The following is a 23384-nucleotide window of genomic DNA, read 5'->3' as shown; positions in this document are numbered from 1 at the left end:
CTGAGTAGCTTCAGTTTACTTCAAGTGTGAAGTGTCCGGCAAGGGGGAATGCAGACAGAATAGGGCTATTGAGGTGAGCAGGAATCTTACTGAGAATGATGGTAAGCTAAATCAAGAAGTTTGGGCTTTATTCCATAGGCACTGACAAACAACAGAGTAATATCAAAGTAGCAGAATTAAAAGATCAAATTTAATTTTGATTATTTTCTTTAAAAAAGCACAATGGTGGCAACAGAACATGGATTGGAGTGGCAGAAAGACTTGAGGGAAGAACCTCCCTTAGTAGTAATTCACCAGTCTGAACATGAGACTATTCTAGCCTGAACTGAAGAAATGGCAATGAGAATGGAGAGAAGCATTGAGTATGAGAAGGGGTTAAATCCACAGGACATAGGAGTTGTTGATGAAATTAATGATTTGACAAAAACTTGAGAGGCAAGAATGAATCCTAAATTTCCAGCTTAGACATCACGGAGCATGGTAGACCTATTCAGTGAGAGAGAGAACATTATAGAAAGAGCAGAAGTCAGTGCAAATCCAAGTGCTATTTAGATTGTGTTTCAATTGCTTGTTGGAAACCCAACTGGATATATGAGCATACAGAAGTTGACTAAATGAACCTGGAATTCAGGAGAAAACCTTGAGCTATAGATAGAAATTTAGGTGTTCTGAGCATGACATGGTAGCTGTGAAACCATGGCCTTAGATAGAATTGTCTTCAAACGTACATAACATTACATGGTAGAGCATCAACACCTTACTTCTCAAGCTGATGGAAATTTACACTATGAGTAGAGAATCCTGTTTTCACAGTCTTTGTTAAATGACTAACAGTCATAATTTATAAAGAATCAATTTATTAAGTCAGGCGGAGAAAGACAGATACCGTATGTTTTCACTTATATGCGGAGCCTGAGAAACTTAACAGAAGACCATGGGGGAGGGGAAGGGAAAAAATAGTTAAAAAGGGGGAGGGAGGCAAACTATAAGAGACTCTTAAATACTGAGAACAAACTGAGAGTCGATCGGGATGGGGGAGAGGGAAAGTGGGTGATGGGCATTGAGGAGGGCACCTGTTGGGTTGAACACAGGGTGTTGTATGGAAAACAACTTGACAACAAATTATATGTAATGATAGATAGATAGATAGATAGATAGATAGATAGATAGATAGAAACAAAAGAATCGATTTATTAAGTAAAAGTCAACATAAGTCTCCTAGTATGCAAATATTCTAACCTTTGAAATTACTAGCATCGGGACTGGGCAAAGTTGTTGTTGTTTGCTATTTTGTTGTTTTGTTTTGTATCTGTATCATCCAGTACTGAGAAAAGTTACTGTGCTTTTTCTCCCTGCAGGAAACAGCGGTTTCTGAATAAACAGAAATGCCCTGCCCCTTTGAGTGTTCAGTGGTATTACACCAAGTGTTGGTGTTTTACTGTTCTTTTATTCATTCATTCATTGGCTTATAATCCACGTATTTTCAAAAAAGACTGGAGTGAAAATAGAATGTTTTTTCTCCTTAAGCAAAGTAAAATTGGAAAAGACTCTAGAGAATGCGAGCAGGCATGGTATTCAAGAAGAAATAGCCAGTTGGCATATTTTAAAGAATGGTTAGCTTTTCTGTATCACTTAGTGGTACTTAAAATGCATTAACCAATTATTTTTAAAAATAGGGCTTTCAGTTGAATGCTATTACTTACAGTAGTAAATATTTTATTGCAATAGCCTCAATTCAAAAAAGTCAAAGAATGGCCCATTACTTCTAATTAAACACATTAAAATTGTTTCATATGTTCTAGGCAACATTTAATATTATAGAAGTTTAAATGCTTTTTAAAGAAAAATAGTAAAGGGTTTTTCTTCCAAATATTAATAGCCATAATCCACACAATGCTTTTAAAATGTATTAACCAATTCTTAGCATACATTTTACATATATTTAGAAACTGGCTTTCAAGTGCAATGAGCATGATGTGCTGTATGAATCCATTTATATGACATGGCTGAAAAAAAGCACGGCTTTAGAGACAAAAAACAGTGATCACTGTTGCCAGAGTGGATGGAGAGGTTGACTGTTTAGGCACATGGGAGAACTTTCAGGGGTGAGGGAATTATTCTAGGTCTTGACTGTGACAGTGGTTACATGTCCACATTGATTTGTTAAAACTCACCGAACTGCATACCAAAAGTGAATTACAATAAATATAAATTATACTTTCGTTTTTTTAAGCTAAATTTTACATGCAATCTTACACTCACCTCATCCTGAATTCGTGAGTAGCTTGAAGAAATTGAAAGGCTCAAAAAATGCTCCCAGGAGGCCACTTTTGCCTTCTGTAAAACATTGAGCAATTCCATGACAGCGCTTAGAAGCAGAATCAAAACTTTTGCCAGTAACCAAAATAATTCTGTCAGAGCAAGAACCACTTGGCATTTCTGCCCCTGCTACTACTAGTCACCACACTCTTGCTTTGTAAAGATGTGTCTAGGAACTCTGTTACTATTCAGCAAATCTGTTAGATGGTGTTTCCCCTTATTCCAAGCTCTTAGATGAAGAAGAATGATACCTTTGCCAAAGTTTCAGTCTCCGTCCCTTCCCTATTCAACCACATGTCTTGGCTCCTCTCTCTCTTATCACAGGAGAGTCTGTATTTTTTTTCATACTGTTCAAAATGCTGCTCCCTTGTCTGTCTGCCTTCCGTTACCCCCTCTCACCCAAAGAGCTGGATTTTGTTATCTTCCCCTTCATCCTAAGGCTACCATCTAAACAGCTGTTACTCCACAACAACCCTATGGGTATGGAAGCTCAGTGGGTTTTAGTTAATCTACCCTCGGGCAAACAGCTAAGATCTCAGGTAATTCTTTGCTCCTGTACCATTAGTTCCAAATTAATCTCTAAGTGGTAAATTTAGAAGATCAAAGGAGATTTTTATTTAATATGTGTGATGTTGCCACTTTCAGGACTTGGCTATTAGTTGAGTAAAGATTGACATTCCTGCTCCCTGTCTGTAGGGAAGGTACTCGTGTTATCCACTAACTTGTCATATCTTTATTCAGCAGTGGGGGCTGCCCTCAGCACTAATACACAGATGAATACAAAACAGTAAGGGCCCTTAAAGAGCCCACAACACAGTCTGTTTAGAGTTTGGAAAACTTAGCCATCAGTTACACTGGGATCGACTATATGGTCAAGGTGACCATATAATTTATTCTGTAAACTGAGAAGAGGAAGGGGGTGCTGCTAGGAATCACCTCCAGGACAAGATGGATAAACTGGACATTGCCACCTTGCCTGCAGTGGAGGCGTACAGAAGCCAGTGAGAAGCACAGAGAAGACATGCCAGCTCAGCCTTGGGAATTGGGAGAGCAGTTCCATAGAAGGAGAGGCATCTCAGAGGAAGCACCCCCAGAGCTATGTTTTGAAGGATATGTAAAATCCAGCAGAACAAAAGAGCAGGGAAAACACCATGTGAACAAAATGGTTGATGACATAGACAGGAGGAGAAACTACATATTCATTCCAATTGTGTCCGTGCTGAAGTTCACAAATGATCAGGAAAATAAAAGAGCCTGAACTGAGTTCTTTCCCACGTAGACAGCCATCTCTCTCCCTCCAAAGGAAGTGAGCATCGGAAGATCTTTTTAATTAAAGGGGAGATTGAGATAGCTGGGTAAAAATACAACCATCTCAGAGAATAGAGAGCAGCCCTCTTCCCTGTCTGGGTTCCCTAATCCACACCTCCATTTTTCTCATGCTTCCAGCTGTTAAGAGAAGAGGAAAGGGCACGTTTGCCCCTTAAGTCCCATACCCATAAGAAGATTAAGCTATTATTTAACAGTGAAGTTAAGAGAAGAATCAATGGAATCCAGATTTTTGGTTTTGGATGGGCTCTTAGGAAGCCATCCTAATCACTTCCTCTCTGCTGCATCCCAGCTGCCAACCACCAGTACATGCCCACAGAGCTTCTCCCATTAACCATGGACATCTAAGTTTCCGAATGTGTATTTGTATTAGTATTTACATCAATTATTTATGCCTAATGGGCATGCAGCATACTAAGTACTGTACACATTATTCACTGTGTCGGATGAAGGTAAATCTATGTTTAATTTGTTTCTTGATTTAATTGTAACACATGGAAAGAGCAAGGCATCAGAATCAGGCATGTGTCAGATTTTGGCCCTTTCACTTAAGTCCTAGGTGGAGTTAGACAGGTTATTTAATTTCTGAGTCTTGTTTCTTTCTTTGTGCCAGAAATTCTTTTTTTTTTATTTTTTAATGTTTATTTTTTGAGAGAGAGAGAGAGAGAGAGAGACAAAGTGTTAATTGGGGAAGGGCCGAGAGAGAGAGGAATCTGAAGCAGGTTCCAAGCTCCAGGCTGTTAGCACAGAGCCCAATGCAGGGCTTGAACTCACGAACCGCAAGATTGTGACCTGAGCCGAAGTCGGATGCTTAACCGACTGAGCCACCCAGGTGCCCCTTTTGCAGAAATTCTTATTGCAAAGTTAGGCAGTATGTTAGGTGACATTTGCTTGGCACATACTCTTAGCAAAGGTTGAACAAAAATACTGACCTGTCCGGACAAAAAAAGAAAGGACCAAGTTTCCTTTGCAAAGATTATTTCCAACTCTGTCCCTGCTCCATTTCTCTCGCATTTCTTTATCTCAGTGGACTCTAGTTACAAAGATAAAAATAAAGTAGTATGTTTGAAGCATCTGCTACTGTGGCTTCTATATATATGCTCTCAGAAAAAGCACCTGTTGATGTCGTTTTTAATATTAACTTTTTTTATCATGTTGCTCAGATGCTTTAGGAGTAATAAGACTGGGTTAAAAAGAAATGTGAGGGGCGCCTGGGTGGCGCAGTCGGTTAAGCGTCCGACTTCAGCCAGGTCACGATCTCGCGGTCCGTGAGTTCGAGCCCCGCGTCAGGCTCTGGGCTGATGGCTCGGAGCCTGGAGCCTGTTTCCGATTCTGTGTCTCCCTCTCTCTCTGCCCCTCCCCCGTTCATGCTCTGTCTCTCTCTGTCCCAAAAATAAATAAAAACGTTGAAAAAAAAAACTTTAAAAAAAAAAAAAAAAAGAAATGTGAGCAGGGGCACCTGGCTGGCTCAGCTGGTAGAGAGTGCAACTCTTAACTTGGGGTTATGAGTTCGTGCCCCACGTTGGGTGTGGAGATCAAAAAAACATTGTGAGTAAAGACATTTGTTTTCTGCAACACTCAGTTGAGTTTTCCATTATCTAAACTTCCTAAACAAATAAATTTTACCTAAATGTTATTAAAGAAATTGCTGTTTTTATAAATCATATCTGCTAAATTTTGCAGATGACCATGTAAAAAATCAGATTGATTTTTAAGAATTATAAAAGTTAAGGCCACTTTAAAATATTTTGTCAGTGTCATGATTTTGGTAGGAGAAAGCTGGTTAATGAATTTGAATGTGCTGGACATTGGAATCCACTTCAAGCCAGTTGCTTGTTACAAGTGGGTAAATTAATTAATTCATACCCATACTCAGCGTAAATGTTTATTTACTGGGTGTCATCACCCAAACCACATTTCTTTGGTCATAGGGCATTTCTTGCTCAAGCCCATAAATCCCACGCTCACTTGCCTAATAGCCCAGTCAATGTTCTATATCCCACTTCTCAATGAAAATTGAAAAAATAAAAATATTAATGCTGTTATAAAAACATGTATTATCATCACGTACTACTTTTGCATTTTTTCTGCTAATATGTTTAAGATGGGAAAAATCAGATGCTTTCTCTCAAAGTATGAATATTGACTCTTAAGACTATCAAGTTAGAGGGGTGCCTGGGTGGCTCAGTCGGTTAAGCACCTGACTTCAGCTCAGGTCATGATCTCGCTGCTCATGAGTTCGAGCCCTGCATCGGGCTCTGTGCTGAAAGCTCAGAGCCTGGAGCCTGCTTCCAGTTCTGTCTCCCTCTCTCTCTGCCCCTCTCCCACTCATGCTCTGTCTCTTTCTCTCAAAAATAAATAAACGTTAAAAAAAAAATTTTAAGAGTATCAAGTTAGAGGACAGGGCTGCATACCATTGCCTTTTGATAATTTTTAAAAGAAGGGAGAAAGAAACAAAATTCTCATTTCATCCTGCCTTTTTGCTCCTGCAATTTCCTCTGTCTGGAATATCTTTTCTTCTCAGCCTAGAGAACCCCTCCTTATCGCTCAAGGTACAGCTTTTTGTTACTCATAATGGGAAGCCTTCCCCCAAGCTGGGCAGGCAAGATTAATTTCTCTTTCTTCTGCGTTACCCTTGTGGTTTCTTTATCCAACTGTATCATCTAACAGGGCATATTATAACTATTTGTGCAGAAGGCCATCTTACCTGGATTCTCAGAGAGCCTTTTGCTTATCTATTTTATAGCCTCAGACTCTGCTTCATACATGTTTGTTCATTTCAAGATTCATTTATTCATCAAATATTTAACATCCACTGTTCCCATTAACTATTGTTGCATAACAAATCACTCTGAAAGTTAATGGTGGAAAATAACACTTTGTTCGATTTCATTGTTGTATGGGTCAGAAATTGGGAAAAGGCTTGGCTAGGCTTAGGGTGTCTCCCATTATTGCAGTCAGGAGCCAGAAGAATGGGGAGCTATCTATGCACTGCGGTCTCTTTGGCAGCCCCAAGGCCCTTCCATGTGATATCTCTATGTGGACTAGTTTGGGCTTCCTTACAACATGGTGGCTTTGGGGAGTTGAAATGCTTACAAGAAGCTGATGGGTTCAAGAGTGAATATTCAAGGTAGCAAGATGGAAGATGAGTCACCTAGGCTCAGAAAACAACGCCTCACTTTTCTAGCATTCCACTGGTTATAAGGGAATCACCAAGCTAACTAGATTCACAGGGAAGGGAATTAGACTCTACCACTTGATGAGACAGTAGCAAGATTCTAAGGGAGCATGTGGGATGCAAAATCTAACTGTGGCCACCTTTGGGAAGTGCATTCTGGCACACCTACATCATGCCACACATTGCCCTGGGCTTTGAGGAAACCACGCGAACAAGGCAGCCACAGTTCTTTCCTCATGGGACTTGCAGAAGGGAAATACAGAATGCAGATAAACTGAAAAGACCTCATAGAGATTCCAGAAGAGAGAGGCAGAATACATAGAAGTTAAAAAGATAATTTTTTTTAGCCATAATGAAAAAAATATATGATTTTATAGAGTTTTTAAAGAAAAAGCATCAGGGGCACCTGGGTGGCTCAGTCGGTTGAGCATCTGACTTTGGCTCAGGTCAGGATCTCACAGTTCGTGAGTTCAAGCCCTGTGTCGGGCTCTGTGCTGATGGCTCAGAGCCTGGAGCCTGTTTCAGATTCTGTGTCTCCCTCTCTCTGCCCCCTCCCCTCTCATGCTCTGCCTTTCTCTGTCTCTCAAAAATGAACAAATGTTAAAAAAAAATTTTTTTTAAAGATAAGGAAAGGAAAGAAGAGAAAAGAAAAGAGAAAAGAAAAGAAAAAAGAAAAGGGGTCATTAAGGAAGTAACTTTGGGGCAGATAACTAAATGGTAAGAAGCAAAGGATCATGCCAAGAATTGGGAGAAGTGCCTTCTGGGAAGACACCCCAAAAGGGCAAAGGCTTAGAGATGGGAATGAGATTGATGAAAGCCAGTGTCTCTGAGGTGTCATGTGTAAATCAGGAGAGTAATAAAATATGAAGTCTCAGAAAGACAATAAAATAAACAAATAAATAAAATATGAAGTCTCAGAGATGAGAGCCTTAAAGACCATGATAAAAATGTTGGATTTTATTTTAAATAGAGTAAGAAGTCATTCGAGGTCTTTTTTTTTTTAATGTTTATTTATTTTTGAGAGAGAGAGCACGTGTGTGAGCAAGTAGGGGAAGTGAATGGGGAAGGGGCAGAGAGAGAAAGAGAGAGAGTCAGAACCTTAGGCAGGCTCCCTGCTATCAGCACAGAGTCCATCACAGAGCTTGAACCCACAAACCCTTGAGATCTTGACCTGAGTTGAAATCAAGAGTTGGATGCTTAACCAACAGAGCCACCCAGGTGCCCCGAAGTTATTGGAGGTCTGTATGCAGGGATGTGACATGATCTGGTTAAAAGATAACTCTGGCCGACGTGTGTAAGTTGGATTAATGAAAGAAAGGAGGGGAGCAAAAAATCTGCTTAGGAAGCAGTTGTAGTTGGCAGGACAGGATTTACTGGAGGCTTGATTTAGGGTAACAGTAAATGAAATGGAGAAAAGAAGAGACTATGTATTTTGACAATGGAGTTGGATGAATTTGTTCATTAGATATAAAAAATTTCATGCCAGATGATCACATTTTACAGTTAGTTGTGCATGAGTTATATGTATTCCCCATCAACCATTAGACTGTAAATTTTCAAAGGGTAGGGGCTAGTTCTTAGTCTTATTTTCCAAAACACTTAGAGCATCGTAAGCCCTCAAAAAATATTTATTGAAGTGAATTTCATTCTTTATTGAGTAGCTTCCATTTCTTAAAAATACCTATAATTTTCTTATTTAGTGTACCACAACGTCTTACAAATACATAAAATTGGTTTGTTTTTTTTTACATAGAAGGTTACTTGAGTCTTTCTACTGAAAATAAGAAAGGTTCCATATTTTAATTCTTCCTCCTCGCTGAACCCTTAACAGAATTATGGGTAGATAGATGGGTGGATGGATGGTTGATTAGGTGAGGTACCATTCCACTTCCATAAAAAAGAATAAACATGTGTTTCAGGGGTGATGGTTGCCACCTCCCACATTTCAATGCTAGAAGGAGTTATTTATAATTTATGATCTGTTGTAGAAGTTCAACGTTTTTTATTTATTTTTGGGACAGAGAGAGACAGAGCATGAACGGGGGAGGGGCAGAGAGAGAGGGAGACACAGAATCGGAAACAGACTCCAGGCTCCGAGCCATCAGCCCAGAGCCCGACGCGGGGCTCGAACTCACGGACCGCGAGATCGTGACCTGGCTGATGCGGGGGAGGGGCAGAGAGAGAGGGAGACACAGAATCGGAAACAGACTCCAGGCTCCGAGCCATCAGCCCAGAGCCCGACGCGGGGCTCGAACTCACGGACCGCGAGATCGTGACCTGGCTGATGTCGGACGCTTAACCGACTGCGCCACCCAGGCGCCCCTGTAGAAGTTCTAATGAGTTGGTGCACTGAGTTAAATTTCCTAGTGCCCAACAAACTTAAAAACAATTCAATTTACATTTTAACCTGTTTTCCACTCCCTGATTTTATTTGTGATATTTTTAAATTCTATCTTAATGAAGATTTCATTGCTAGAGCCATTTCTGTGGGAAGATGAAAGCATTTGACCCTTTGTGAGTATGCCATCCTGAAAAAAAATCTTTAATTGAGGTTGAATGTATAAGTCTATCTTGTTTGGGAAAAAATTATTTCCCGGCCTTTTACATTCAAATACTAAAGAAAGAGACATGTTTAACTTTACCTTTAAGATTTTATTAGGCACTTAATTTTCCATGGTATTTGTTAATTTACTTAATTGGGAAAATGGTAGTATTTTAAAACTTGATATAAATAACATGTTTTTCTAGGTGCTTAAAATATTTTCACCTCTCTATATTTATTATTTCTTTATTACTCAAGCCTCATTTTAATAGCTTGATGTCTTCTATATTCTAGTTTATTTCATTTACATATAGCATATTTCATCCTTAAAAGAACTTGAGACAGTTTATCAAATGTACACACAAAGTGAACACTGAGGAGAAGAAATTGAGGAGAAAAAAAAATGCCAGCATTCCATTTGTCTAGAATGTAAGTTATATTAAGACAGCCTGAATTCTTACCAGTGAATCCTTCCTGCTTATTACAGAGCATGGTCCATAGTACATGTTCAATAAGTACTTGTTGAGTGAGTGTCTGAGTAAGTTTACAAAATGTTTGCCAACAGATCTATTCACTTTGTTTAGATGCACAATTTTGGCTCAGAGATTTCTGCTAACAAAGGAACAGAGAGAAATACTGCCAATTATATAATTCAGGATGTCCATAAATGGTGAAGCAAAACCATTTAATAAGGAGATACGCTACTCTTCCTAGGCCAGAAATATACAAATGTGTATATCTGAATCCAATGGGTTGTCATGAAGAGAACACTGAGGAATGTAGTACTAACAGTCAACATTCTTAAAATAAAAGAAAGTGACTTCTCAATGAGTAATAAAGATTTTTTTTCCTTTTTCTTCGCAGTCCAAAGGGTAACTTTGAGTATTAAGACTCAAGGTTCTTGAGAAAGAGATAGACCACATTTCTCCTAATTTTCCATGAATATTATTTCTCACATGTATGCTTTTAGTAAGCTTGGAAGAGAAATTGTTTCAAGGTTATGTTCAGTGCCAAAACCTAGAGTACACAGAAAGGGCTGCTATGAAAATGAAGAGTCAGTGCTTAAAGAGTTAATTATACTAGTATTAAAGTTTATATCATCTTACTGAAGGTGTGGTGGCTTAGCAGAACCTGCGTGATAGACAATGATCACAGCTCTGCGTGGTGGAAGGACAAGAAAATACAGATTATTAGGATTGAGATTTTTCTCAGAAAACAGTTTGGGACCCACCCCAGGTTATGGATGAATGTATGGCCTGATAACTGTACATTCTTGAGCTATGCAACATTACTTTTTTTTTTTTTTTCTTAAGTGAGGCTTCGTTGAGGGGCACCTGGGTGGCTCAGTCAGTTAAGAGTCTGACTGCAGCTCAGGTCATGATCTCATGGTCTGTGCGTTCGAGCCCCACATTGGGCTCTGTGCTGACAGCTCAGACCCTGGAGCCTGCTTCAGATTCTGTGTCTCCCCCTCTCTCTCTCTGCCCCTCCCTGGCACTTGCTTGCTCTCTCTCTCTCTCTCTCTCTCTCTCTCCCTCCCTCCATCCCTCACTCAAAAATAAATAAACATTAATTTTTTTTAAATAAAAAATAAGTGAGGTATAGTTGGCATACAATGTTACATTCATTTCAGGTGTGCAACATAGTGATTCCACAAGTCTATATGTTAGGTTATGCTCACCAAAGGGGTAGCTACCATCTGTCACCATACAGTACTATAGCAATACCATTGACTATGTTCCCCATGCTGTGCCTTTCATCCCCATGACTTATGCATTCCATAACTGAAGCGTGTACCTCCCATTCCTCTGCATCCCTTTTTCCCATCACCCAAAGCCCTCCCCTCTGGCAAACACCAGTTCTCCGTGTCTATATTACCCCCCCATTTTTGTGCAAGATAGTTTTTAAGGAGCTAATCACCAAATGTACACAGTCATCATGAAGGAAAATCTTGATAAGGTGCATCGAAAAAGGCTAACACTGAAGCATCCAAGACAGAGAGGTTTCAAACACAATCTTATTATCATTGGATGAGTTGAATTGCTAACAGGAGCTGCCAACGTGGTGTCCACAGAACCTTAGATGATTCATCTTGAATTTTATCACATCTGTTGTAATTGTTTTGTATGCGTGTGTATTTGTCCTGCGTAGAGTCCTCCAGACTTTTCAAATAGTCAAAGAACTCTGTACCTCAGCAAGGTTAGTCACACTGCAAAAGTAAATGACCACTTATATATTGATGGGTATCTAAAATAGAAGATGGCCTTGGATTTGGAATAGTGGGGCCAAAACCATCCTATGTTGCAAGAGCACGATATCACGGCAGGTGTTTCGGGGGCCACTCCTGATTTGTGATAAAACTTTGTCCTCTCTTTATAGAAGATTGTCTCTGAACCCTTCATATTGGTTAAGACAGCAAATATATATTGAAAAAATATTATGTGCATGGCACCAACTTGTACTTGCTTATATATCCTTTAGGGATTTGGGAACTATAGCTGAGGAGTATTTTAAGGATATTACTCAGAATTATTAGATAAGTTGCAGAAACTGACTCAAGGATGGACAGAAAACTGGGTGGCTCCAGAAATCCTGGCAGAAGGAATTGTATCATCTTCTCAGAGCAAGGGCTGGAAGGAATGAACCATCATTTTTGTCTTTGTGTCCCGAATTAAAGTTGAAGGAGGGAGAATCCAATGGGCATAGCTTAGAATACTGTTACTGAAAGTGTGGTTCCCATATCAGCCACACCAGAAATCACCTGGGAACTTGTTAGAAATGTAAATATTTGGGCCCTATCCCAGATCTAATGTGGTGGTGGATCCAGCAACCTGTATTTTAAGGAGTCCTCAAGGTGACTGGGATACAACAAAGTTTGGGAAACTCTATTTGTGTCGTGTATCTATCCCTCGGTATGGAAAGCACAGGAGATATTGAGTCATATCCCCACCAAGACTGCATAGAAGAGGTGAAATGAATTCCCCAAAGGAAGATCCATGTCATTTACCAAAGAAAGGGGAATCACTTCTGGACAGCCAAAAATATCCAGCATCTTCCATATCCTTTGAGTCACTGAATTTTCCTTTTGCACATAACGTGTCTTGCATGTTAGTATTCTTGATGGGGGTGAACTCCATTCCAGAGAGGCTAAACTCTGAGAAGAGCACCCAAGCACGTAACACTTCGATCACTTTTCGACCCCTCCCCACAGAAAGTGTCTGACTCTTGAACTGAGTGGAAAACATTGACATTAAAACTCAGCCCCCTCCTTTCTCTTTGGTGTCTGCCTGCCTACAGAGAACACATATATTTTGCTGTTCTCTTTGCCATGCGGTTAGGGAGCTTGCGCTTACAGGGAGGGCCTGGGGTTGTCCACCTGTGCCAAGGTGCTTAGGTCTGTCTAATTCTGGGATGAAATATCAGGAAACCATGCTACTCACTTAAGCAATTTTCATCAGCTTTATGTGGAGTATAAGCAAGAGAGCTGACATTTTGATTGTCCTTGATTTCACTTATGAGTCTCTGTCTCACGCAAGGGAGAATAGTGTCAAGTATGGCTACCCTTTGAGCCTTAATAAGTATTCCCTTTGAGACTTTCTTTTAAATATGTGAGCCATCGGAGAGTTGTTTATTTGCCTTGTTTGTTTTACTCCCTCATACATCTAAATATTTATCGTTTTTGCAGACACTTCATTGATAAGGATTTGAATGTTTCAAAGGAATTACCTCTAGCCCATGAATTACTTAGATGAGTACTTGTATATAACAATTCGAAGTGGAAATCCCCTTTTAGGGGCCTGTTGTTCTTTTGGCTTGATTCCATTTTAGAAGAAAACCTATTGCATCACTGTTATAACAAAAATTTAGCTCTAGATGTATTTGTCATGATAGACATGGTTTTGGAAAGGTTTTATAAAAGTAATAATTATGCTCCTGTATAATCGATTCTCTTCTTACGGATATGAAGCAATGTTCATTGATATGAAAAAAGGACATTTCTCTAGGACCTTGGGTGCCTGTTCCATGTAATGTGTGTGTCCAACAAAATAACAACGCTGCATATTATTAGCCTACTGCTTGTTCAAAAATAGGATAATTAACTGCCAAATCTTCTCCGCTCTGCCTCTCTTTTTCTTGGAGATGTGCCAACCAATAAATCACTAACCTAACACTGTTGAATTTATAAGACGAAAGCCCAAAATGGCACAGCTAAAAGAATGAAAATTCTAATATTGTTTTCCTAAATACTGTGTGTACGTTATCTTTGAACTCAGGGGGCAGAAGTTATTTCACCAAGCATTTGGGGCTGAGAGGGAGGTGGAAATGAGAACATTACGCTCGGTGCTCTTTTACACCGACACTTATTTTCTCATGCATTTTCATCAATTTATACTTGTTTTTCTTAACTGTCATTATTTATCCTGTAATATATGCATTGTGAGTACTTTTCTCTTATGGCTAATTGTAAGCATCCATCTTTTTGAATATGTACTTGAACAGTGAAGTCCAAAATAGGTTTGTTATTTTCTGTACAGCTAGTTTAATCATTACGATCTCATGTGATTTCATCTCCACTGAGATGTGTTTCCTGAGAAAATGTAGAGTTGCAGCATGTTTGTTAAAATTCAAGTTGAATAAATTACTGTAATATTCAGAACACAGGCAAAGGTACAACAATGTATTCAGAAATCCTGCCTTGTATGCATGATATACCACACTTTCTGCATTCTGAAACACACTGTGTTATTATGGATGATTATATATCTTCATAAAGTAGAGGTGAGTGTTGCCTAGATAACAGTCAACTTTCTGAACAAACAGTGTTGCTTAACAGTCAAATTCAATGCCATCACTGCATTACAGAATGGACCATTAGAGCAGCTGAGAGCAATTAAGTGTACTTATCCCAAACTAACCATAGACTGCACAAAGTTAAGTGAAATAATTAACCTATTTTATTACAAAAGGAAAGAGTAATAAAATGGGATATATAAAGGTATATTGTAAAACTGATCAAGGAGTTAAAATGCCACAGTGATTTAAAGTCTGCATTTTTCAAAGGAAACTGGAGTACCCCATTTCTTAATGTTAATCTCATAAATCTTTGTTTAACTTTTTGTGCCAAGACTTAGAGTTACTCATTGTTATCTACATTTTCAGCTCTATCCGTTTGCAGCAAAACGTGCTCCCAGAAAGCTTAGAAAGCAATTTCATTTATACTGAAGTGGTATAAAATTTTCACTTTGGATCTCTGTAGGGAAGCTTGGGTTATTGAAGGTTTTCTTTTGAGAAACAATTATTCCATCCATTTACTGAATATTGTTTATTTTTATGTTGTGTGAGATGCCCTGTGGGACTCTTGGATCTTACTGGAAGAACCAATTTAGGAAGAAAATACCCAATTAGCTCAAAATTTTACAATGTACAGAGTTTGCATTCTTTGAGAGTCAATATGTTTGTTTTGGAGTCCGTGTGATTCCTGAGTTGTTAGCCTTGCTTTTGAAACGGTTCCTCATCTCAGCATAGTCACGAGGATAGGATTGTTCATTTACAGCTATTAAACCTTACACACTACAGGTTTTGTGATTCTTCCAATATCCCTAATGGTTCTATATTGTATTGGAAGTTTAGCTGTTACACTAATTCATAGCATGTGAAGGTACTGAAATGGCTTGTCTCCATTGTGTGATACCCAAATCAGAAGGTCGAAGCTGAAGCTGGGTATTTGTTCAGTCAACCAGAGACCTTTTTTACTTTGGTTTCATGCTTGCTAATCTTGGAAGTGGTCAATTGCCCAGCTTCCTGGAGCTTCCAGTTCTACCTTCACCCTCTAACTCAGGGCAGATGAAGTTGCCCCACTATTTAAATGTCTTTAAGACCTTCTGATATCATCTTCTAGCTTGCTGTCTTTACATATTAACATCTCCAGCAAAGCTGGAAAAATTTTTTTTGATAGCAATGGTAGGTAAAATTTATTAAGCAGTGCTCTAGGTCACATCCTATTCTCTTGAGGGTCATGGCCAAAAAGTTTTACACATAGGATTAGCAATCATCGTGGATCGGGAGCATTGCCCTCGTTTGTACTCAGTCTGAGACTTTTCTCAAGTACTTGAGTCTCACTGTCTTTCTTTTCCTTCCTCCTTCCCTCTGTCCCCCACTTTACTTTCATCCCTCCCTCTTGATTAATTTCTTCCTTCATAGTAAAAGTACATTTGTAGTCCTCTTATCCTAGGAATTTCTAAATTCTCTCATCCTGCCTTCTATTGTCTCATCTTTCTCTGTTTTGCTTATATATTTACATAGTTGGCCCTTGAACAACTTGGGAGTTAAGGGCACCAACCCCATGGAAAGTGGAAAATCCAGTGTAACTTTGGATTCCCCAGAAACATAACTAAGAGCCTGCTATTGTCTTAATAACTTTTACCAATAACTTACACAACACATATTTTGTATATTATATGTATTATTTACTGTATTATAATAAAGTAAGCTATAGAAAGAAAGTATTATCATGAAAATCGTAAGGAAGAGGGGTATCTGGGTCACTTAGTCAGTTGAGAATCCGACTCTTGATTTTAGCTCAGATCATGATCCCAGGGTCATGGGATCGACTTTTGCACTGGGCTCTGGTCCAAGTGTGGGGCCTACTTGAGATTCTCTGTCTCTCTCTCTCTCCCTCTGCTTCTCTCCCCCAATCATGCTTTCTCTCTCTCCAAAATTAAAAACAAAATCATAAGGAAGAGAAAATACATTTACAGTACTATACTGTATTGAAAAAAATCTGCAAATAAATAGATCCACACAGTTGAAACCCATGTCGTTCAAGGGTAAACTGTATGCATATACATGTGCATATATGTGTGTGTGTGTGCGCGTGTGCGTGTATACACACATATATATGTGTATAATATATGTGTATGTGTGTAATAGTTGAAACACTTTCTGAATTTATTTCCTTGAAATTTACAACGTCTTCAATACTCTGCAACCTGCCTTCACTAATCCAAGTTCTTCTGTAGTGACTCTCTAAACGCACAGTCATTTGTTCATTCAACAGGTATTAATTTTGAACGTTTAGTCCATGGCATAAATGGTTCGAGGCTCTAGGAGTTTAACAGTGAGTAATTCAGACACTGTCTAGACACTCTTCCTACCTCCAGAGAGCTTACAGTTTCTGAGCTTACTAGGGGAAGAAATTAGTAAAGGACGCACACAAATATGTAATTGGCCAGTTGTCAGATGCTGTAAAAAAGGCACAGGAGATCTATCATCATTTACAGGAACACCTAATCTGACCCATGGTTCAGGAAAGTGGCCAAAATCTGAAGGGTAAGTACACATTAACTACACATAGGAAATAGTGTGCACAAAGGTCCTGAGACAATAAGAAGCATAAAAGCATTTAAAAGAAGGTATTTGTGACTGGAGAAAAGCAAACAAGGGGTAGAATTCACAAGGCCTTCCAAAGTTAGAGGTGAGGTCCCAAGGAAAAATAGGTATTGGGCTCAGGGTGTAATTTTTCTCCTGTGGGCAGTGTAATGCCAGAGAAGCAGTCTAAGCCAGGGATGAGGGTTATAGCAGAATTACATGATCAGATTCACATTTGTTTCCATTTACTCCCTATGTTTATGAAAACATTCTCCATATCCTAAGTGTTTTATTTGCTTGTGTTCCTCTGCAGAGTCTCCTCTTTCAATTATTATTGCACACTGTCTAAGAAAATCTTTGTTCTCTGATATGCTAAGGTATAAAGTGATTTTTCTTCGATCATCTCTTTGAGAAAAGTGATCAGCCTGCATTTCATACCCAGTAAAGTGGTGAGGGTTCCATGAAGGAAATCAGATAAAACACCTTTGTCCCAGCTACCTGGGAAAGTTCTTGGCATTTTTAACCTTTCTGCTTTGCTCCTCAAATTAAAATACAATGTTCTGTGTTCCCTGATTAGCTTTCTAGGGCATTGTTCTCAAACCCTTTTGTTTCAAACATTTCTTGACATACAAACAAACAACAAATCAACTGAGCAACAAACATTCATGGATACTCTGCCTAGAATCATGAGCAGGTCTGTGTGTGCTGCCTCTGATTCCACCACTTTCTCACTCAAGAAAATGGAACTAGGATTTGAGTGAATGTGAATGACAGGCCATCAAAGGAATGTACATGTATATGTAATATAAAAGACATGAAAAATAGTTATATGTAATGTAAAAGATATATCTTGTATATTTTTGATACATAAACTCGGACTATCCACACTTCTGACACTTGCCTCAAAATCTTCTATCAAACAGGATAATATCCAGAAATTGAGTTGAGATCATCCCATCATAGTCTGAGGTCCTCAGCGTCCTTTCATATCTACTGTATAGCCTAAAAGTTGCAAACACTTATTGACCATGGTTTACTATATCATGTCATGATGACTCGGGGTTGGAAACCTTTTTAAGAAATTTACCCTCTCTTTAGATTGATAGGACACTCAGATACCAAAGATATGAACCATACAAGATAAAAGGCATCCTAAGTGTTAAATGAATGATACAGGTAGTGAAGATTTTAGGAATTCAAAGAAAGGAAAATAATTATAGGTCGACAAGATAGGCAGTAAAGATTCATGGATCTGACTAATGACGGATAGACCCTTTCTCATTCTTTATTCTTATTCCAAATGATACCTCTTGTCAGAGGCATTTCTGAAGCACCCTATCAAGGGAACATTCTTTATAGCTCTGACTCTTTATTGTGTCATCCTGTTTGTCTCCTTCAGAGTATTTCCCAAATATCTGAACTTCTCTCACTTACTTATTTATTGTCTAAGCTGCTCATTAGACTTATTTCTGTGAAGGTGGAGACTTTCTTTCTTGCTCACACTATAATCCCAGAGAGTCTCATAATGCCTAGCACGTGTAAGGCACTCATTTCTGTTTCCTTAATGAATTAGTTAGATGCAAAAGCCTTAAGTATCTTAAGCATATGCTCAGAAACTCTAATGTAATGTTCATTTGTATTGCCCAGATTCTTTGCAGTAGCTCACATGAACGTGTGATTTTGTAAAATTTGAGTTTATATGGAATCAAATGTGACTCTCCCAAGTTCATTATGTAAAGGAAAGAGAGTTTCTCCTTTCTCATGAACTGTTTTAAAGTTAAGCGAGTTAGTGTCCTGTCTATTTTCTATTTTCTCCAAACTTACAAGGCTAACCCATCATGAGCAATCTACCACACCATATATTTTTAGAAAACATTTCACACTTATTTGATAAAGGCATCCCTGAAAGTAAGTGAAATGTTAAGTAATGCTGCTAAGTAGGGCTGCATAAAAAATATCAAGAAAAGTTCCAATCGGTAGAGCATCTTTTCTTACTCAGCTCTTTGTGCGTGTGTGTGCACGCGTGTGCACATGTGTGTATGTGTATAACTTTTCTTTTAATTTTCTTTATTTCCAAGAAGGCTAAGGACTGGACTTAAAAATACTAGCTTAAGAGGCGCCTTAAGTGGCTCAGTCGGTTAAGCATCCGACTCTTGGTTTTGGCCCAGGTCATGATCTCGCAGTTTCGTTGGTTCGAACCCAGCCTCGGGCTCTGACCGACAGTGCAGAGCCTGCTTGGGGTTCTCTGTCTCCCTCTCTCTCTGCCCCTCTCCCACTCGCACTGTCTCTGTCTCTCTGAAAATAAACATTAAAATAAATAAAAACTAAATAAAAATACTAGCTTAAGGCAATACTTTTATAAAAATTGCTATTTGGGGAAAAATGACTAATATACACTTATTTGTCTAATTTGTATTTTCTTTAGAATTTCTTTTTTAAAAGACGGAGGACTTCAAATAGTCAATGTGACTAAAGCTGACGTTGGAACTTATACCTGCATAGCAGAAAACCAGTTTGGGAAAGCAAATGGCACAACGCGCTTGGTTGTTACTGGTAGGTACATTTCCCAAAGATTGCTTTATGTAGAGATGGGCTGTATGGTATGTTATTAAGAGCAAAGAAAAAACCAGATTGTTTATACTATGCAGTGCACTATGAAGATAGAACCTGTGTTTGCACTGTTATTTTTAACAGGTGGAAATAAAGAGAACAATTCTTATTATTTCTTTACATACCATAGTATGCACTGGGGAACATATCAGTTATGTGCAAGTACAATAGGCAAAAGAATTACAAATAGCATATGCTGATGACCTAATTTTATGCTATTCTGTTATGTCAGATCTTTTGAATGTACTCTTGCACAATATCATTGATATTTTCTGGATTTTTTGACGTCCATGAAACAATCCTTACCATCAATGAGAGTCATTTACAGTTGCACATATATGTTGTTTATTTATTTGAGAAAAAAAAATGAGTACCTGCTGTGTGTCCGGTGCTTGACTTATGTTGGTAAATAAACTGATAAAGATTGTGCCTTCATGAATTTTACCTTCTACCGGAGGTAGAAAGAAAATACACAGTAGAATAAAAAATGAGGGAATTATCCAAGGGAAAAAAATGCAAACAATTGAGAAAATACAGAGTAGTGTGTGGGAGAGGTCAGCTGGAGCAGAAAGATGGTGACTGGAGTACGCCCAGTGAGAAAGAGAGATTTAGACAGAGATTTTGTCGACACAGAGGAGTTAACTAATAGATTCTTTGGGGGAAAATCGTGGAAGAACTTTGTAGACTTTGTGAGGACTTTGGCTTTTAGTAGAAGTGAAAAGTAGAGGCTGGTGCAAATCGGCAGAGAGTGGCATGATGTAAAATATATTTTTAAACTTTTGATGTAGCTACTCTGATGAGAACAGACTGTGGGGAATCAAGAGTAGAAGTTGGAGAGATCTCAGAAGACCATGGCTGCAAACCAGGCAGGAAGCAATAATGACTCAAGTGAAAGTGACAACAGAGGAGTTGATGGAAAAGGATCAGATTCTGCAAATACTAGGCTTGCAGAGTCAACAGGAGTTACTGACCAATGAGGCCCAAGAGAAAGAAAGGAGACAAGGATGGTTGCAGGGCATTTGGCAAATAACAGAAGGAATGACCATCATAACAACTGAGATTGAAAAGGCTGAGGATTGCACACTTTGGGGAGGAGGCAGATCAGGAGTTCGGTTTGGATGTGGTAAATGTGAAATGTTCACCAGGCTCTGTTTGTGGAAAGCAGACCACAGTATTCTGCCATTAACAACATTAGCATAAGCTAATACTTTTTGCTTATGTCACAGTCCATGGTGGGTCAGCTATGCTGTCTACATTAAGGAATAAAGGGTTCTTGTGCCTCCATTCTCTTGCACATTGCCCATCACAGTGGAAGAGGAAAGACTACCTTTCAGATGGCCTCTTACTTTTTTCCAGGCTTCTGCCTGTCAGTGTCACACATAGCTCCATCTTACATTTCTTTAGCCAAAGCATTAGCATTTGGCTGTGCCTGAATTCGAAGGAGAGATCAGATAGAAGATAGAAACACACATTTGGGAGTTGTTCGCATACAGATAAGTACTTGAAAAGAAAAGTCTAGATAAAATCACCAAGAGTGAGTGAAGACAAAAGAAGACCAAGGATTGAGTTTGAGGCAATCTAACATTATGAGATGTAGGAAAAGAAGAGGGACCACAAAGCAGTGACCAGCACAGTACTAGAAAACAAAGAGGGTTTCGTGTTCCAGAAACCAAGCAAAGAAAGTGAACTCACAGGAAGACAGTGATGAAAGGGAGCAAATACTGCTGAAATATCAATTAAGTACATGAAATTGGAAAATGTGCCACTGGTTTGCAACAGAGTGATTCCTGGGAACCTTAAAAGCAAATAAATTGTGGGAAGCCACAGCCTAACAAGAGTGGATTAGAGAGAGAATTTACTAGAGGAATTGTAGACAGTATACATAAATGATTCTTTGGAGGACTTTTGCTGCAATATGGAGTCAACAAATGAGTAGCAATGGAAAAGTAGGGTCAAAAGAAGTTTAATTCAGAACAGCTGAAAGGGCTGTGTTAATGATAGGAAGAAAGAAATGCATATGTGGACATTTAGGGAAAAACAGGCATTTAATTAGCATTTTAACTTAGTATCCCTCTTACAGTACCTGTTCTGGATGTCTTTTGTGTGGCCTTTCAAATGTTTGAGTGTATTTAAATTTTGGTAGTAATGCATTTGAGTCATTCAAAGTTAGTGAAAATTCAGTGGTTTCTCTTTCTATCCCTATATTTCACAAAGCAGTAAAACTAAGTTAAAATTGATTTTGTAGTAGTATTAGAACCTTGTTTACAGGTGACTTTAATTTTTAAACTGATGTATCCTGTAAATTCAAATTTCCTAATTCTTTTAACAAGAATTTGTGGATCCAAAGAAATACATTACAAATCTGCATAAAAATGTCTAGATTAATGTTGAAGACTTTCAATTATGCACACTACATGTTAGGTTAGAAATCAGCTTGTGAAAATGCTTTCATCAAAATAAAAACACTACAATTTTATTTAAAACTTTATTGTTCCCTTAACAGAACCAACGAGAATAACTTTGGCACCATCCAACATGGATGTCTCTGTTGGCGAAAGTGTCATTTTGCCCTGCCAAGTGCAACATGATCCCTTGCTAGACATCATGTTTACCTGGTATTTCAATGGAGCCCTCACAGATTTTAAGAAAGATGGATCTCACTTTGAGAAAGTTGGTGGGGTAAGTTGTGCCACTTCCTTCCTGCTGTTTCTATCACCTGTGGCTGTGTCCCATCGTCCCTAAAAGAACACCTGGCACGTATGTGATGCTTGAGAATGTTTGCACTGTGAGTAAATCTTCATTCCCAGTTCTGTTGTGATCTAATTTTATTATTGTAGTTACCAGAAAGCAAACACAGTGACTTCTACCTGTGAATTATAATTTTAATTAAAAGTGATATTTGTTGTATTTATATTAAATAATTATACATAACACCATGAAAATTTGGTCACTAGCACCCTATGGAAGAAGAAAGTTTTCTTATAAGGTGTTGACTTTCCACTTGCCCTATATATTATGGAGTTGAACCAAGTCACATTTACTCAGTGCCTCCTTTGTATCAAGCCAGGAGCTTTATCCACGTTGATCCTTGAAATCACTCTGGGCATTAGCAGTGAGGATTTTCATTTCACAGATGCACACACTAAGGATTTCAAAAGCTTATTAACTTGCCTGGGGTCACTGTGCTAGACACTATGGAACCTAGATTCAAGCCTAAATCTGTATGTGCCCAAAACACAAATATTTTCTTACGTTCCACTCTTTCTCCTCATTTGTGATGGTTCTATCTCAGAAATAATTACAGATTTCGAGGAAGAACTGATACTTTGAGGAGAACTGTTAAGAAGTGACTCAGTGCTGGGGTGCCTAGGTGGCTCATTTGGTTAAGCATCTGACTCTTGATTTCGGCTAAGGTCATGATCTCATGGTTCACGAGTTGGAGCCTTACATCAGGCTCTGTGCTGACATCCTCCTTGGGATTTTCTCACTCCCTCTCTCTCTGCCCCTGCCCTGCTCTCTCTCTCTCAAAAATAAATAAATAAACTTTAAAAAAATAAAAAGAAGTGACCACAGTGTTTGGTGGGCCACACAAGCTAAGAGCAGACCCTCCCTCTCCCCTCCAGCTGGGCATATGTCTGTGAATCCAGAATCACAAGGCCAGTTGCCCTTGGAGGCCTCTTCATTTTGACTCAGGGATAGCTTCATTCTGTTTGGCTGAGACGTCAATGGTATATAGTAGAGTTCAAGTTTTGTCCTTTGAATTAAAAAAAAAATGACACAATGGACAACTCAGCTGTATTCTTTTGACAAAGATTTTATTTTTTATTAAATGTAGATACACATACAGACAGGTGTAACAACACATTAGTACCGTGTGCAACTTAAAAGGGTAATGTTATGACTTCAGTTGTTTACCAGCCCCCAGAAAAGATTAAGTCCTGAAGTCTAATTGTGAAATAATAAAATATATTGGTTACTGCCCCTAGTTTCTGCCACAGAGCTCCTAAAACCCTTGGAATTTCGTGGGTGATAGGAAGTTTTTTG

The 23384-nt window shown here is 38.7% G+C and overlaps 1 protein-coding gene across 1 annotated transcript in view; it reads left to right on the top strand.

Annotated features, from left to right (window-relative positions):
* Positions 1-23384, top strand: part of CNTN3 (contactin 3) — a 252773-nt gene that overhangs the window by 169152 nt on the left and 60237 nt on the right. Inside the window, exons 11-12 of the mRNA XM_047096595.1 lie at positions 19156-19283; positions 21844-22019. Coding sequence (XP_046952551.1) covers positions 19156-19283; positions 21844-22019 — 304 coding nt within the window. The remainder of the gene's footprint in view (positions 1-19155; positions 19284-21843; positions 22020-23384) is intronic.

Source organism: Lynx rufus, unplaced genomic scaffold (genome assembly GCF_022079265.1).
Source record: "Lynx rufus isolate CCGP_SWC_20201006 ecotype Redwood Valley unplaced genomic scaffold, mLynRuf1.p SCAF_4, whole genome shotgun sequence".
NCBI lineage: Eukaryota > Metazoa > Chordata > Mammalia > Carnivora > Felidae > Lynx > Lynx rufus.
This window is presented reverse-complemented; position numbering and strand designations above follow the sequence as displayed.